This window comes from Lethenteron reissneri, chromosome 66, assembly GCF_015708825.2.
Source record: "Lethenteron reissneri isolate LAM-NWPU_2019-01 chromosome 66, ASM1570882v1, whole genome shotgun sequence".
NCBI classification, from domain to species: domain Eukaryota; kingdom Metazoa; phylum Chordata; class Hyperoartia; order Petromyzontiformes; family Petromyzontidae; genus Lethenteron; species Lethenteron reissneri.
In genome coordinates this window covers 7,697,452-7,714,206 of record NC_083844.1, presented here as the reverse complement: position 1 = coordinate 7,714,206, position 16,755 = coordinate 7,697,452, and the positions used below count along the sequence as shown (strand labels likewise).

Genomic DNA, 16,755 nt, shown 5'->3' with positions numbered 1-16,755 from the left:
GGTCGCAACGTCACGTTTCATCGCCCCCTCCCCCCCACATTGGTCGTGACGTCACGTCACTTCGTCCAACCATCCTTCGGTCGTGACGTAACGTCTCTACGCCCCCTGCCGGTTGCGAAGTAACGTCGCTTCGTGACGTCATCACCGCACCGGTCGTGACGTCACGCCGGCGCTTCCCTCCACGTCACTCGCACGCGACGGAAGGAAGCCGACGGATGAAGGAGCGGAGGTCGTGGGTGAGAGGTCGTGGGTGAGAGGCCGTGGGGGGTGGGAGGCCGTGGGTGAGAGAGACCGTGGGTGAGAGAGACCGTGGGTGAGGGAGACCGTGGGTGAGGGAGACCGTGGGTGAGGGAGACCGTGGGTGAGGGAGACCGTGGGTGAGGGAGACCGTGGGTGAGGGAGACCGTGGGTGAGGGAGACCGTGGGTGAGGGAGACCGTGGGTGAGGGAGACCGTGGGTGAGGGAGACCGTGGGTGAGGGAGACCGTGGGTGAGGGAGACCGTGGGTGAGGGAGACCGTGGGTGAGGGAGACCGTGGGTGAGGGAGACCGTGGGTGAGGGAGACCGTGGGTGAGGGAGACCGTGGGTGAGGGAGACCGTGGGTGAGGGAGACCGTGGGTGAGGGAGACCGTGGGTGAGGGAGACCGTGGGTGAGGGAGACCGTGGGTGAGGGAGACCGTGGGTGAGGGAGACCGTGGGTGAGGGAGACCGTGGGTGAGGGAGACCGTGGGTGAGGGAGACCGTGGGTGAGGGAGACCGTGGGTGAGGGAGACCGTGGGTGAGGGAGACCGTGGGTGAGGGAGACCGGGGTGAGGGAGACCGTGGGTGAGGGAGACCGTGGGTGAGGGAGACCGTGGGTGAGGGAGACCGTGGGTGAGGGAGACCGTGGGTGAGGGAGACCGTGGGTGAGGGAGACCGTGGGTGAGGGAGACCGTGGGTGAGGGAGACCGTGGGTGAGGGAGACCGTGGGTGAGGGAGACCGTGGGTGAGGGAGACCGTGGGTGAGGGAGACCGTGGGTGAGGGAGACCGTGGTGAGGGAGACCGTGGGTGAGGGAGACCGTGGGTGAGGGAGACCGTGGGTGAGGGAGACCGTGGGTGAGGGAGACCGTGGGTGAGGGAGACCGTGGTGAGGGAGACCGTGGGTGAGGGAGACCGTGGGTGAGGGAGACCGTGGGTGAGGGAGACCGTGGGTGAGGGAGACCGTGGGTGAGGGAGACCGGGGTGAGGGAGACCGTGGGTGAGGGAGACCGTGGGTGAGGGAGACCGTGGGTGAGGGAGGACCGTGGGTGAGGGAGACCGTGGGTGAGGGAGACCGTGGGTGAGGGAGGACCGTGGGTGAGGGAGGACCGTGGGTGAGGGAGGACCGTGGGTGAGGGAGACCGTGGGTGAGGGATGCCGTGGGTGAGGGAGGCCGTGGGTGAGGGAGGCCGTTGGGTGAGGGAGGCCGTGGTGTGAGGGAGGCCGTGGGTGAGGGAGGCCGTGGGGTGAGGGAAGGCCGTGGGTGGAGGGAGGACGTGGGTGAGGGAGGCCTCGTGGGTGAGGGAGGCCGTGGGTGAGGGGAGGCCGTGGGTGAGGGAGGTCCGTGGGTGAGGGAGGCCGTGGGTGAGGGAGGCCGTGGGTGAGGGAGGCCGTGGGTGAGGGAGTCCGTGGGTGAGGAGGCCGTGGGTGGAGGGAGGCCGTGGTCGAGGGAGGCCTGTGGTGTGAGGGAGGCCTTGGTTAGGGAGCCGTGGGTGAGGGAGGCCGGGGGTGAGGGCATGGCCGTGGGTGAGGGAGGCGTGGGTGAGGGAGGCCGTGGGTGAGGGAGGCCGTGGGTGAGGGAAGGCCGGGGTGGGTAGGCCGGGGTGAGGGAGGCCGTGGGTGAGGGAGGGCCGTGGGGTGAGGGAGGCCGGGGGGTGAGGGAGGCCGTGGGTGAGGGAGGCCGTGGGTGAGGGAGGCCGTGGGTGAGGGAGGCCGTGGGTGAGGGAGGCCGTGGGTGAGGGAGCCGTGGGTGAGGGAGGCCGTGGGTGAGGGAGCCGTGGGTGAGGGAGGCCGTGGGTGAGGGAGGCCGTGGGTGAGGGAGGCCGTGGGTGAGGGAGGCCGTGGGTGAGGGAGGCCGGGGTGAGGGAGGCCGTGGGTGAGGGAGGCCGTGGGTGAGGGAGGCCGTGGGTGAGGGAGACCGTGGGTGAGGGAGACCGTGGGTGAGGGAGGCCGTGGGTGAGGGAGGCCGTGGGTGAGGGAGGCCGTGGGTGAGGGAGGCCGTGGGTGAGGGAGGCCGTGGGTGAGGGAGGCCGTGGGTGAGGGAGGCCGTGGGTGAGGGAGGCCGTGGGTGAGGGAGGCCGTGGGTGAGGGAGGCCGTGGGTGAGAGAGGCCGGGTGAGAGAGCCGTGGGTGAGAGAGGCCGTGGGTGAGAGAGGCCGTGGGTGAGAGAGGCCGTGGGTGAGAGAGGCCGTGGGTGAGAGAGGCCGTGGGTGAGAGAGGCCGTGGGTGAGAGAGGCCGTGGGTGAGAGAGGCCGTGGGTGAGAGAGGCCGTGGGTGAGAGAGGCCGTGGGTGAGAGAGGCCGTGGGTGAGAGAGGCCGTGGGTGAGAGAGGCCGTGGGTGAGAGAGGCCGTGGGTGAGAGAGGCCGTGGGTGAGAGAGGCCGTGGGTGAGAGAGGCCGTGGGTGAGAGAGGCCGTGGGTGAGAGAGGCCGTGGGTGAGAGAGGCCGTGGGTGAGAGAGGCCGTGGGTGAGAGAGGCCGTGGGTGAGAGAGGCCGTGGGTGAGAGAGGCCGTGGGTGAGAGAGGCCGTGGGTGAGAGAGGCCGTGGGAGGTGGGGCAGATCGTGAGTGATCGTGGGAGACCGTGAGAGAGAGAGAGGGAGACATTGGGAGTTCGTGAGTGGAGAGACCACGGGAGACTTTGAGGGAGAGAGACGGTGGGTAATAGAGAGGGTGAGGCCGTGGGAGGCCGTGGGAGATTGTGAGAGGGAGATTTTGAGAGGGAGGTCGTGTGAGGGAGGTCGTGTGAGGGAGATTGTCAGAGGGAGATTGTCAGAGGGAGATTGAGTGAGGGAGATTGAGTGAGGGAGATTGAGTGAGGGAGATTGAGTGAGGGAGATTGAGTGAGGGAGATTGAGTGAGGGAGATTGAGTGAGGGAGATTGAGTGAGGGAGATTGAGTGAGGGAGATTGAGTGAGGGAGATTGAGTGAGGGAGATTGAGTGAGGGAGATTGTGCGAGGGAGATTGTGCGAGGGAGATTGTGCGAGGGAGATTGTGCGAGGGAGATTGTGCGAGGGAGATTGTGCGAGGGAGATTGTGCGAGGGAGATTGTGCGAGGGAGATTGTGCGAGGGAGATTGTGCGAGGGAGATTGTGCGAGGGAGATTGTGCGAGGGAGATTGTGCGAGGGAGATTGTGCGAGGGAGATTGTGCGAGGGAGATCGTGCGAGGGAGATTGTGAGGAGAGACCATGATATAGAGAATGTGGGAGACATGGCGAGGGAGAAATCGCGAGTGGAGAGACCATGATGAGAGATTTCGGCGCCGATTTGAAACTTGCCGGCTGGCCCTGCCTACGATCCATCTTGGGTTTAACCTGCAGGTTGAGTCGCAGTGTGAGGAGCTCACAAGTACTTGAAAGATCTGGACACGGTCCCTATCATCGGCGAGCTCCTCCAAGGCTACGTTGACTGGGTCATGTTGCCTGCATGCCCGGCCACTGCACGCCCAAGCAGCTTCTTTCTGTTTGGCCGGATCGAGGGGGGCTAAACGGGCGCGGTACGGGCTAGAGAAGAGATGGAGTGATGTGGTACAGGAGGATGTGGAGCTGAGTGGACTTGATGATGACTGGTACCAGCGGTGTCAAAATTGGGCTCTGTGGAGGAGGCTCGTGAAGGACGCTGCTACTGGGCAGTTGGAGGCAGTCCCCCTCCACCAACAATGGAGGACAGAGGATGTGCGCTCACAACAACGAGCAGAGCGCCGGGCGACTAAAATGCACACATTTTGCACAGTAGGGGGCACAGGTGGTGGTGCATCTGCCAGTCATCTCAGAATCAGAATGGTTATTTAGACTGCAGGAGGAGGAATCCGATGAGCTCTGAAGCTCTTTTCCACAAATGTCCAGTATGGGCATGGGGAGTCAGCGATTTTCAACGGCAACCACACGATACAAACACGATACACACAAACACACGATACACACAAACATGATACACACAAACAAGATACACACAAACACGATACACACAAACACACGATAGGAGTGCAAAATAGAACAAAAGGTAAACAAGTCGTGAAATGGAAATTAATTATTTAAGTCCGATTTATCAAGATTGGGCAAGAAGCAAAAACATCAGTAGCCAAATTAAACACAACAACAAGCAGCAGTTCTAAAGAAATTAGGTGATGATTTAAAAGTGCATCGTAGTTCCCAGTGGCTTCCTCATACCGGAGAGGAAGAGCGTTCCAGACGTCTACCACAAGCAGCAGCAGAATCTGAAAGCGACATGCGACGCAGCAACGACCACTTTCTTTGTCCTACAGTTAGTAACCAGTGTCCGTGGTTTCTATATTCACGCCTTGTTTGCGATACGTCACAGGGGTGGGGCGAGGGAGATTAATTTCCCTTCGTGTGCCTCACTCTTTGCCCCAGTGCCAGGACGAGAACGATGAACGAGGGAGGAGAGATGAAGATCTACTGCCCGATCTGCAACTGGGTGGTGATCAGCCTCCCTGCCCTGGAGGACCACATGACGAAGCACAAGGGCCTGACCAAGTCCGTGCTGTACCAGTGCCCCCACTGCCCGTACAGCACGGAGGAAGCGGCTACTCTGATCGGCCACCAGAGGAGCCACGCCGACGAGAAGCTCTTCAAGTGCTGGGTGTGCGATGAAGTTTTCGCGAATTCAGGAGACTTCTGCTCCCATCAGAGCATGCACATCAATCGGGCACGACGCAGGAAGTCGATCGTCCCACTGCCAGGAGACGTCTCACCAGATGAGAGAACCCGCGCGGTCGAAAGGCCCTACCACTGCAATGTCTGCGGGGAGGACTTCACTCAGTCGCACCACCTCCTCAACCACAAGAGAATCCATACGAACGAGAAGCCGTACGCATGCACCGTGTGCAGAAAGGCGTTCGTGCGCTCGGACAACCTCGTCATCCACAGTCGGGTCCACACGGGCGAGAAGCCGTACAAGTGCGCCACTTGCGGCAAGGCATTCAACCAGTCGACGGCGCTCCTCAACCACAAGAGGACCCACACGGGCGAGAAGCCCTACGGGTGCACGGTGTGCGGGAAGCGATTCGCCCAGTCGAGGGTTCTTGTCAAACATGAGAGGACCCACACGGGCGAGAAGCCCTATGGGTGCGCCACGTGCGGCAAGTCCTTCGCCCAGTCGGGCACCCTGGGCATCCACAAGCGCACCCACACAGGCGAGAGACCGTACACGTGCGACGTGTGCGACAGATCGTTCACGCACTTGGGCACCCTCCACGTACACAAGAAGACGCACTCGGGTGGGAGGTCCCTCACGTGCCCCACGCGCGGGAAGGCCTCCTCTGAGGCAGGGCGCCTCCGGGCGTGCCGGCAGGCCCGCGCGGGCTCGAGCGCGTCGACGCCGCCGGCCCGTCCCCCCCTCCTCCGCCGCCGCGCCTGCGGTAGGGCCAGGCTGCACGAGGGTGCGACTGCCCCTGGGGAGGTCGTGGCGAGCCTCGGGGGCGAGGGTCCTGCGGCGACCCCCTCGGTGACCCCCTTGGCATCGCTAACATCAGAACGGGGAGAGACCCTCAGCTTCGAGACGTGGCCAGGGGTGAAGGTGGAATGCGACGGTGAAGATCCTTCCGCCTCCCTGCCGATCATGAAGCAGGAGCGTGGAGGGATCGCCAGCGTCGAGACTTGGCCAGGGGTGAAAATAGAACTGGGGGGGGAGGATTTTTCAGTTCCCCTCTCGATTGTGAAGCAGGAACAGGAAGAAAGCCCCAGCTGTGAGACACGGCTGGAGTGAAGGTGGCACACGGGTGGCCGAGTCTTTGCTTTGGGAACGGATGTTGAGGTCTACGTGGGAAGAGTAAAGGAGGATGCTCCAAGCAAGCATGTCGAGTGAGAGCGAGTCCTTGATTGGGACCTTTGTTAATTTGGTGGCATGGGTGGATAATGTGTACTACACAGAGGGGCAAGTCTCGTGGAGTGGAGATTAAATTCTCGAGAAGCTGACCGAGAGAGAAATGTTGAGAAAATTCCGCGTGATACATCGGCCGATCGAAAGCACGAGCGTATCTGCACGACTATGAAGGTACACAACGTGGAGACAATATTTTTTGTTCTGTGAACAGCTACACGTGAAGTTAAAATTACGTAGACTCTTTGTTTTATTTTATCAGGTAAGGGCCCACCACTGAGCCACGTAGCTCTTTTTAGAAGCGACTTGGCCATCACAAATGATACCTCAAGGAAGCGGCCTATCATCACGTGGACACTTATAGCAGCAGCCAAATACTCTCTTAACGCCTGGTGATGTTGATTTTAAATGTCGGGTGGTGGGGGTGGGGGGGAAACCAGAGGACCCGGAGAAAAATCTACATGAACCACATACAGCAGCCCGTGTCAGAACTGGGATTGAACCCACGACCTCCTGTATACCAGACGAGGTAGTTAACATCATGTCATCCAACGGAGGAGACACCAAACCAGATTTTGAAGCAACACCTTTTCCGGACCTTTGCCGATCTTGAGGTGTTAAATGAATACACAAGACTTGATGAAAGAAAGTAAGTTGTGTATTACGTGCCCGTGCTTAATTTGTGTTTTGGATTATAATTCATCTTCTAAAACAAATCTGGACATTTCTCACACACCCCCAACTAAGGGCATCTCGCACCTCCAGGGAGTGCGTGCACCCCCTTTTCCAAACATATTAAGAGTGATTTTGCCTATTCTTAATGTAATAGTATTTATAGATCTGTTGTCTCGAGGGAGTTGAAATTGGCTTCTAAGAGGAAGCCGCAATAAAGGTAACTACACACAGATAATAGATGGAAATGACACACAACTTGGACAACCAGTTCAAAAGGGTAAGACAAAGCCAGAGAGGAACAATAACAGAACCATAGGGAACCAGGGGCCTCCACCAGACAGTGAGGTCCACCTAAAGGTGGGTAATAATTATTACAAGCCCGGGCTGGAGAAAGTTTAAAAGTTCAGCAGTGGAGTTACAAGCTTAGCTATACCTTCAACATCAGGATATCAAAACATAACTTGAGAATAAGAAGCGCGGATCCTTGGCGATACAGACGGGGAACAAAGGTTAATAGGACCCTCAATATCTTTGGTAACAATTACTGCATGCCACGAATCTTTGTTAAGCAGAGCCGGACTAATTATCCAGCCGTGGAAGCGGAGCCTGGCTGGATGCAGCCGAGTAAAATCACGCCGTGTGCTCGCATACACCCACTGACCCAACGCACTTTGCTGGGGACCTGAGGTATTTTCGGTAGGAGGAAGCACACCGCTAACAAGCCGATCACCGCCTCTGGACCCCAGAACCACCAATAGCAGAGATCGTACGTGGACAAACTCAAACCATACTACCCGCTATAATTATTGGACCTCTTGGTGACTGCCCTCCAGCACACACACACACAATGCGCATATCGGTACAAATAAGATTGTTCCGCGGGGTTTTGGTTTCGCATAAAGTTGCCATTCCAAGATGGTGTGTTACTGATTAACTGGTCGTGGAGAAGCATTGTTCTGTCCCTTAAATTGCATGGATACGGTCGTTTAGCAGTATTTTAGTCATTTGTTTCTTTTCATCACGTAATTTTGCCAATTAATTTATTGATGTAATACTAGCCATTGATAAGCATCTATTAGCCATTGGCATGTCCACTTTTGTTTCTGGATATTTCTTTAATTGCATAATCACACCAATGAATTCATTGATGTTATACTAGCCATTGACAAGTATCTATTAGCCAAATCTACACACTGGCATGTACACTACTGTTTCGGGATATATTTCTCTAATTGCATAATCGCGTCGTTAAACTCACCACCACCCGACACAGCCAACTAGTAAGGGTTGTCACGTAAACAGAACATGCCAATTTGTCACTAGTACAGCTTGCCAGTGTGTTGGAGAGCCAAGCCACAACATTTACAATCTGAGTACAACATTTCGCCAGTAATTACAACTAGCTTCATTAGGCGACAGCCAGATTTGTGGAGAAGTCCACCTATTTGTTCCTTATATAGAGACGTAGATGTGGTGACGAAGCTTCTGCGCTCTTGAGTCAACGTACATTATGCATGTGCATTATGCTGGCCCATTGATCTTGTCCTTCCTGTCCATTGTGTGTATTAAAATTGCCGTACCAACGATAATCCCTATTGAAGTATGGTGGCCTGTATAGGTATGCATTTAAACAATGTATTTGATGATTCGCTTCCACACAGCACTAAGTAGCTATCTGAACGGTTAAAATAATTTGTATTTCTTTCAATGTCGATGAATTATCTAATTAGTCTTGGCCAGTAGTAGCTAATTTAGCACAGAACGTCAACATGATCAAAATAAATTGAGTGTCCTTGTTGGCACGCATGTTCTGCTAATGCTGACAGTTGTATTTGGGAGTATTTAATATTTATTTGGTGTTCTTTTAGTCTCGTGCTGATCATTCGTCGTGTTTGCCCAACATAGCATTTGCCACAATGATTTAGAAATTCGTTAAGTGTATCTTAGCCGTGTGGCCTGACCACCTATATGTCATCCACATCTAAACTAAACAGAGGGTTTTCGTGTGCTTGAAGGTATTGCTTTTGTTTCAAAATTTCCCATGTACAAATTCGCTATCACAGGAGACAAAGGAGAGCCCATTGCTGCTCCTTACTTTTGTTTATAGAATTCACCTTTCCACAAGAAATAGATGTTCTTTAGACAGTGTTCAGCTAGTCTTGGGATATATTTGGCTAAACCTATGCTCGTTACCAGAGTGTCGAATAATTAAATTAACTCGTTTACCGGAACACATCAAAACTTACGAGGCTATCATTAGAGTTAAGCTTAATATGTTTAATTATACTTACGAGATGTTCAGAGTTTTTGATGAACGAAGAGGTCCTACCGATGTTGGGCTGTATTTGTTTCGTTACGTATTGTGTTAATTTGTATTTGGCAGAGCCTATTGTACTAACTATGATTCTTAATGGGACATCAGGTTTGTGAATCTTTGGTAGCCCATTAAGTCTTGGTGGTTTTGATGCCCTTGGTTTGATCAGGTATTACTCTTCCTTGTGTAGCCGGTATGGGCTTAATGTAAATGAACCACAAGTATAATTCATCTTGGTTCTTTCAGTAAAGTCACGTAGAAGGGAAATAATCAAATAATACAAATAAAACATAATAATTTATTTTTTATTATTTCCCTTCTACGTGACTTTACCGAAAGAACCAAGAAGATGAATCCCTGCAGTCACGAAAGCTTTAAATCGAAACACAAGTATATAATTGTGCATGAAAGTAATAATGGCCATGGATTGGGCCTATAGGGTCACGTGAGTGCACAGTAGGCCACGCCCACCAATGGAGTAGATAAAAAATTCAATTTTTGCATGGTGTACAGTCTGGAAAGTACCCACATGCCAAATTTCAACTTTGTTGCATGTCGGGAAGTATGCTAAACATTTTGAACAGACACACATTCACAAATTTCCCTTTTATAGAAATAAATTCATAAAGCGCTCTACCTAGCATTTACCTGTTATGTGTAGTACACCAGTAATTACCCTGTAATCGGGTAATTTGCATGGGGTACGGGTAAAAGGTAGGGTAAAGGCAGGCTCGTTGCTTTTGACCTTTTACCTTACCTTGCTAAAGGGTAAAATTATGGGTAGAGTGATTGTATTGTGGTAAGGTAAAAGGTAGGGTAACGGTAGGCTCGTTGTTTTTACCTTTTACCTTACCTTGCCGAGGCCTAAATCGCACTAAATCGCTAATTTAACTAATTTAAATTTGACGGATGTGAAAAAGGAATAGCGCTTGCTCACGGCGTGGTACCTTGCTATTTAATTTTTATGTAAACTCCACCGTTGGAGAGCCAAGCACGCGACCACAAACAAACCCACACAAACCCACGCACAATTTTTGACTTTTATTTATATAGAAGATATATAGCCATGTGAGCCATGCGGCTCTTGACTCGGGTGCAACCACAACAAACAAAAACATGAACAAAGAACATCTTAAACTGACGACGCACAACAGAAAAATCCAGGAAAAAACAGCAAAGTCTTCCAGAAAAAAACACAGTATATCACCGCTGTGTATAAAATACCAGTGGGATGCAAGTCAAACACTAACAACCATAAGACAATGTAGATTAAAGTTATCAGGCTAACTCTGTACTTCAACAAACGTGGCTAAACCATATGTTTTCGAAATCGCCAAAATAAAGCTAAAAAATAATGTAACAATGATCATAGGAACTGTGATTCAAATTTAACAATAAACGATTTACATAACATGTACGACCAAACTTTGCAGCAGGAGTATCAAAATTTTTCAATGCACCTTTAAAGATCAGCACACTATAATCAAAACTCAAGATCTTCCTTTGCAGCGGTCATCCGTTGTATGTTGCTAAATTTCGTTTCATATTACGTACCGTGTTACTGTGTTACTATATACTGATAATCTACATATATAGAAAAGGCAAAGTTGTGAATGTGTCTGTTCGAAATGTTTAGCGTACTTCCCGACATGCAACAAACTTGAAATGTGCCATGTGGGTAGCTTCCAGACTGTACACAATGCAAAACGTATGAAAATAGACTTTTGTATTTTTTTTGGGGGGGGGGCTCAATAATGCATATATTTTGAACGGCAAGTGAGCTCTGACGTCACGTCTGTCCGTTGCCCACCGGTTGCATCGTCACGTCTCTTCGCCCCCCCCCCCCCCCACTAGTCGTGACATCATGTCTCTTCGTCCAACCACCCACCTCTCATGACGTCACGTCCCTTCGCCCCCACCCCCCACCGGTCGGATCGTCACGTCCCTTCGTCGTCCACCGGTCGTGACGTCACGCCGGCGTCGGATGCTCCCATTTTGCTCGCCCCCCCCTCTACGTCACTCGCACGCGACGGAAGGATTCTGACGGAGAGGAAGCGGAGGCCGTGGGTGAGAGACCGTGGGAGAGAGGCCGTGAGTGAGAGGCCGTGGGGGAGAGGCCGTGAGTGAGAGGCCGTGGGAGAGAGGCCGTGAGTGAGAGGCCGTGGGGGAGAGACCGTGGGGGAGAGGCCGTGGGTGAGAGGCCGTGGGGGAGAGGCCGTGAGTGAGAGGCCGTGGGGGAGAGGCCGTGAGTGAGAGGCCGTGGGAGAGAGGCCGTGGGGGAGAGGCCGTGAGTGAGAGGCCGTGGGGGAGAGGCCGTGGGGGAGAGGCCGTGAGTGAGAGGCCGTGGGGGAGAGGCCGTGGGGGAGAGACCGTGGGGGAGAGACCGTGGGAGAGAGACCGTGGGGGAGAGACCGTGGGAGAGAGGCCGTGGGAGAGAGGCCGTGGGAGAGAGGCCGTGGGTGAGAGACCGTGGGTGAGAGACCGTGGGGGAGAGGCCGTGGGTGAAAGACCGTGGGGAAGAGAGGCCGTGGGTGAGAGAGACCGTGGGGGAGAGGCCGTGGGTGAGAGACTGTGGTTGAGAAGCCGTGGGGGAGAGACCGTGGGGGAGAGACCGTGGGTGAGAGGCCGTGGGGGAGAAGCCGTGGGGGAGAGGCCGTGAAGGAGAAAGTGAGAGGGAGTGAGAGGGAGTAAGAGAGGGGGAGGTGGGGGAAGATCGTGAGTGATCGTGGGAGACGGCGAGAGGAGAGAGACCGTGGGAGTTCCTGATTGGAGAGACTTTGAGGGAGATATGCCGTGAGAGAGAGAGACCGTGGGAGAGAGGGAGATTGTGAGTGGGAGATTGTGAGTGGCAAATTGTGAGTGGGAGATTGTGAGTGGGAGATTGTGAGTGGGAGATTGTGAGAGGGAGATTGTGAGAGGGAGATTGTGAGAGGGAGATTGTGAGTGGGAGATTGTGAGTGGGAGATTGTGAGTGGGAGATTGTGAGTGGGAGATTGTGAGTGGCAAATTGTGAGTGGGAGATTGTGAGAGGGAGAATGTGAGAGGGAGATTGTGAGTGGGAGATTGTGAGTGGGAGATCGTGAGTGGGAGATCGTGAGTGAGAGATCGTGAGTGGGAGATCGTGAGTGGGAGATCGTGAGTGGGAGATCGTGAGTGGGAGATCGTGAGTGGGAGATTGTGAGTGGGAGATTGTGAGTGGGAGATTGTGAGTGGGAGATTGTGAGTGGGAGATTGTGAGTGGGAGATCGTGAGGGGGAGATCGTGAGTGGGAGATCGTGAGGGGGAGATCGTGAGGGGGAGATCGTGAGTGAGAGATTGTGAGACATCGCGAGGGCGAAATCGCGAGTAGAGAGATCATGAGAGATTTCTGCGCTGGTTTGAAACTTGCAGGCCGGCCCTGCCTACGATCCATGGTGGGTTTAACCTGCAGGCTGAGTCGCAGTGTGAGGAGCTCACAAATTCTTGAAAGATCTGGACACGGTCCCTATCATCGGCGAGCTCCTTCAAGGCTACATTGACTGGGTCATGTAGCCCGCATGTCCAGCCACCGCGCATGCCCAAGCAGCTTCTGTTTGGCCCGATAGTGGGGGGCGAACCGGGCGTGGTACGGGCTGGAGATGAGATGGCGCTGATGCGGTACGGGAGGATGTGGAGCCGAGTGGACTTTCCAACGACTGGCACCAGCGGTGTCAAGATCGGCCTCTGTGGAGGAGGAGGCTCGTGAAGGATGCTGCTACTGGGCAGTTGGGGGCAGTCCCCCTCCAGCAACAACGGAGGGCAGAGGAGCGACGCTCACAACAACGAGCAGAGCGCCGGGCGACTAAAACGCAGCAAGTTTGCACAGTAGGGGGCACAGGTGGTGCATCTGCTAATCAACTCAGTCAGAATCAGAATCTTTATTTAGACTGCAGGAGGAATCCGATGAGCTATGAAGCTCTTTTCCACATGTCCAGTATGGTCATGGGGAGTCAGCAATTTACAACGGCAAACACACTATACACATAAACACACGATACACACAAACAATACACGCAAACACGATACACACAAACAAACGATAGGAGTGCAAAATAGAACAAAAGGCAGGCAAGTCGTGAAATGGAAATTATTGTTTAAGTTTGATCTATCAAATTGGACAAGGCAGCAAAAATAACTACAGAACAGTAGCCAACCGCGCTAATAGGATGTGCAGGGGAAGGACAACACAACAACAAGCAGCAATTCTAAAGAATTGAGTTTGTTAATCTAGATGATGATTTAAAAGTGCATCGTTGCTCCCAGTGGCTTCCTTATACCGGAGAGGAAGAGCGTTCCAGATGGCCGCCACAAGTAGCAGCAACATCTGAAAGGGACATGCGACGCAGTGGCGACCACTGCCTTTGTTCGACGTTTAGCAACCGGTGTCGGTGGTTTCTAGCTTCACGACCTGTTTGCGATACTTCGCAGGGGCGGGGCGAGGGAGATTAATTTTCCTTCGTATGCCTCACTCTTTGCCCCAGTGCCAAGACGGGAACGATGAATGAGGGAGGAGAGATGAAGATCTACTGCCCGATCTGCAACTGGGTGGTGATCAGCCTGCCCGCCCTGGAGGACCACATGAAGCAGCACAGGCGCCGGACCGAGTCTGTGCTGTACCAGTGCCCCTACTGCCCATACAGCACGGACAAAGCGGCCACTCTGATCGGCCACCAGAGGAGCCATGCCGACGAGAAGCTCTACAAATGCTGGGTGTGCGATGAAGTTTTCGCGAATTCGAAAGACTACTGCTCCCATCAAAGCATGCACATCAATCGGGCGCGACGCAGGAAGTCGATCGTCCCACCGCCAAGAGACGTCTCATCGGAAAAGAGAATCCGCGTGGGCGAGAGGCCCTACCACTGCAATGTCTGCGGGGTGGACTTCACTCAGTCGCAACACCTCCTCAAACACCAGAGGATCCACACGAACGAGAAGCCGTACGTGTGCGCCGTGTGCGGCAAGGCGTTCGTGCACCCGAGCACCCTCGTCATCCACACTCGGGTCCACACGGGCGAGAAGCCGTACAAGTGTGCCACGTGCGGCAAGGCATACAGCCGATCGACGGCTCTCATCCACCACAAGAGGACCCACACGGGCGAGAAGCCCTACGGGTGCACAGTGTGCGGGAAGCGATTTGCCCTGTCGAAGGTTCTCGTCAAACATGAGAGGACCCACACGGGCGAGAGGCCCTACGAGTGCACCACGTGCGGCAAGTCCTTCACCCAGTCGGGCACCCTGGGTATCCACAAGCGCACCCACACAGGCGAGAGACCGTACACGTGCGACGTGTGCGGCAGGTCGTTCACGCACTTGGGCACCCTCCACGTACACAAGAAGACGCACTCGGGTGGGAGGTCCCTCACGTGCCCCACACGCGGGAAGGCCTCCTCCGAGGCAGGGGGCTTCCGGGCGTGCCGGCAGGCCCGCGTGGGCTCTAGCGCGTCGACGCCGCCGGCTCGTACCCCCCTCCTCCGCCTCTGCTGCGCCCGCGGGCGGACCGGGCTCCACAAGGGTGGGACTGCCGCTGGGGAGGTCGTGGCGAGCCTCGGGGGCGAAGGTCTCATGGCAACCGACTCAGAAACCCCCTCGGTGACCCCCTCGGCTACCCCCTCGGCATCGCTAACATCAGAATACGGAGAGACCCTCAGCTTTGAGACGTTGCCAGGGGTCAAGGTAGAATGCGTCGGTGAAGATCCTTCCACCTCCATTCCGATCGTAAAGCGAGAGCGCGGAGGGATTGCCAGCTTCGAGATGTGGTCAGGGGTGAAGGTGGAATGTGATGGTGAAGATCCTTCTGCCTCCTTACCGATCGTGAAGCGGGAACGGGAAGAAAGCCCCGACTGTGAGACGCGGCTGGGGTGAAGGTGGCACACTGGAGGCCGAGTCTCTGCTTTGGGAACGGATGTTGAGGTCTATGTGGGAAGCGTGAAGGACACTCCAATCAAGCATGTCGAGTGAGTCCTCGACTGGGACCTTTGTTAATTTGGTGGCGCGGGTGGAGGAGGTGCACTACACAGAGGGGGCAGGTCTCTTAGAGTGGAGATTAAACACTCGAGAAGCTGACCGAGAGAGAGAAATGTTGAGAAAATGGCGTGCGATATAACGGCTGTTCGAAAGCACGAGCGAGTCTGCACGACTGTGAAGGTACACAATGTAGAGGCAATATTTTTTGTTCTGAGAACAGATACACGTGAAGTGAGAACTACATAGACTTTTATTTTACCAGGTAAGGGCCCACCACTGAGCCACATAGCTATCTTTCAGAAGCGACCTGGCCAACACAAATTATACCTCAATGAAGCGGCCTACCATCACGTGGACACTTATAGCAGCATACTCTTAGGTTTTTTCGGTAAAGTCACGTAGGGGAAAGTAAATAAATAATACAAATACATAACAATAGAAATAAAATAATAAATCACGACGTTTCGTAGGCAGCACAAGCTTCCATCATATTTATTATTTTATTTCTATTATAATTTCTACTATTTGTATTATAACATTTTCTTATTTATTTATTTTTCCCTACGTGACTTTCCTGAAAAAACCTAAGAATATGAATCCCTACAGTCACGAAACCTTCAAATCTAGAACTTATAGCAGCAACCAAATACAGTAAAATCTTGGATTGTGAGCATAATTCGTTCCGGAAACGTGCTTGTAATCCAAAGTACTCGTATATCAGTTGTGATCACGTGACGCTCGGCAGACAAAGCGTACTACTCGTATTGCAGACCTCGCTCGTTTATCAAATTTATATTTATTTAAAAATGTTGCTCGTCTTGCAAAACACTCGCAGACCAAGTTGCTCGCAATCTAAGGTTTTACTGTACTCTCTAAACGCCTGGTGATGTTGATTCTAAACGTCGGGGTGGGGGTGGGGGTGAAACCTGAGGACTCTGCTTGACAACCACCAAGGAGACGGAAGCGTCGATGCCAGAGGTCGCAACCGGGTACCCGATACCTGTACCCTACCCGATACCCGGCTACCCGTACCCGGCCGGGTATGGGTAGGGTACGGCCGGGTACGGGTAGCCGTTTGCGACCCTGCTGCGGCCGGGTACGGGTAGGCCGTGAGTCACTGGTGAGTAACCGTTTGTCACTCATTTCCCAACGTCTTGTCTCTCATTTCCCAACGTCTTGTCTCTTCTCACAATTAAAGTTCCTAGAATCAACCCACCCGCGCCTGCAACATGGCTTCATCCCAGAGGTCGCAATCAGGTACCCGATACCCGTACCATACCCGGCCGGGTAGGGTACGGGTACGGCCGGGTACGGGTACCCGTTTGCGACCCTGGTGCGGGTAAGGAATCAAAACCCGTTTGCGACTTCTGGCCTATGCTGGCATCTTCTTCACATTCTTCTTGTCGTACGGCTGCCGATGTAGATGCAGAGACAAACGACTGTAATTTCGCATTCACCAGGTGGTCTAGCCCAGATGATGCGTCAGGAGGACCAGTAAGCGGAGGAGCGTAGCATACCGCACCATCGCTCGTCCGGTTTCATGCAGCAGGGGGAAGAGGCGCACCGAGTGACCCCTCCGCCCCACCCCCTCCATGAGCTCCATCCAGAGGTCGCAAACGGGTTTTGATTCCTTACCCGCACCCGGCCGCACCAGGGTCGCAAACGGGTACCCGTACCCGGCCGTACCCTACCCATACCCGGCCGGATA

The 16,755-nt window shown here is 54.1% G+C and overlaps 1 protein-coding gene across 1 annotated transcript; it reads left to right on the top strand.

The window, feature by feature from the left end:
* Positions 1-207: 207 nt before the first annotated feature.
* LOC133359947 (zinc finger protein 91-like) lies at positions 208-15,991 on the top strand. The gene is made up of 5 exons (XM_061578512.1): positions 208-250; positions 4,609-5,958; positions 7,654-7,669; positions 11,102-11,160; positions 13,565-15,991. Exons 1-5 carry the CDS (start codon positions 216-218, stop codon positions 14,943-14,945), a joined length of 2,841 nt encoding a protein of 946 aa, XP_061434496.1. The 5' UTR covers positions 208-215; the 3' UTR covers positions 14,946-15,991.
* Positions 15,992-16,755: the final 764 nt, after the last annotated feature.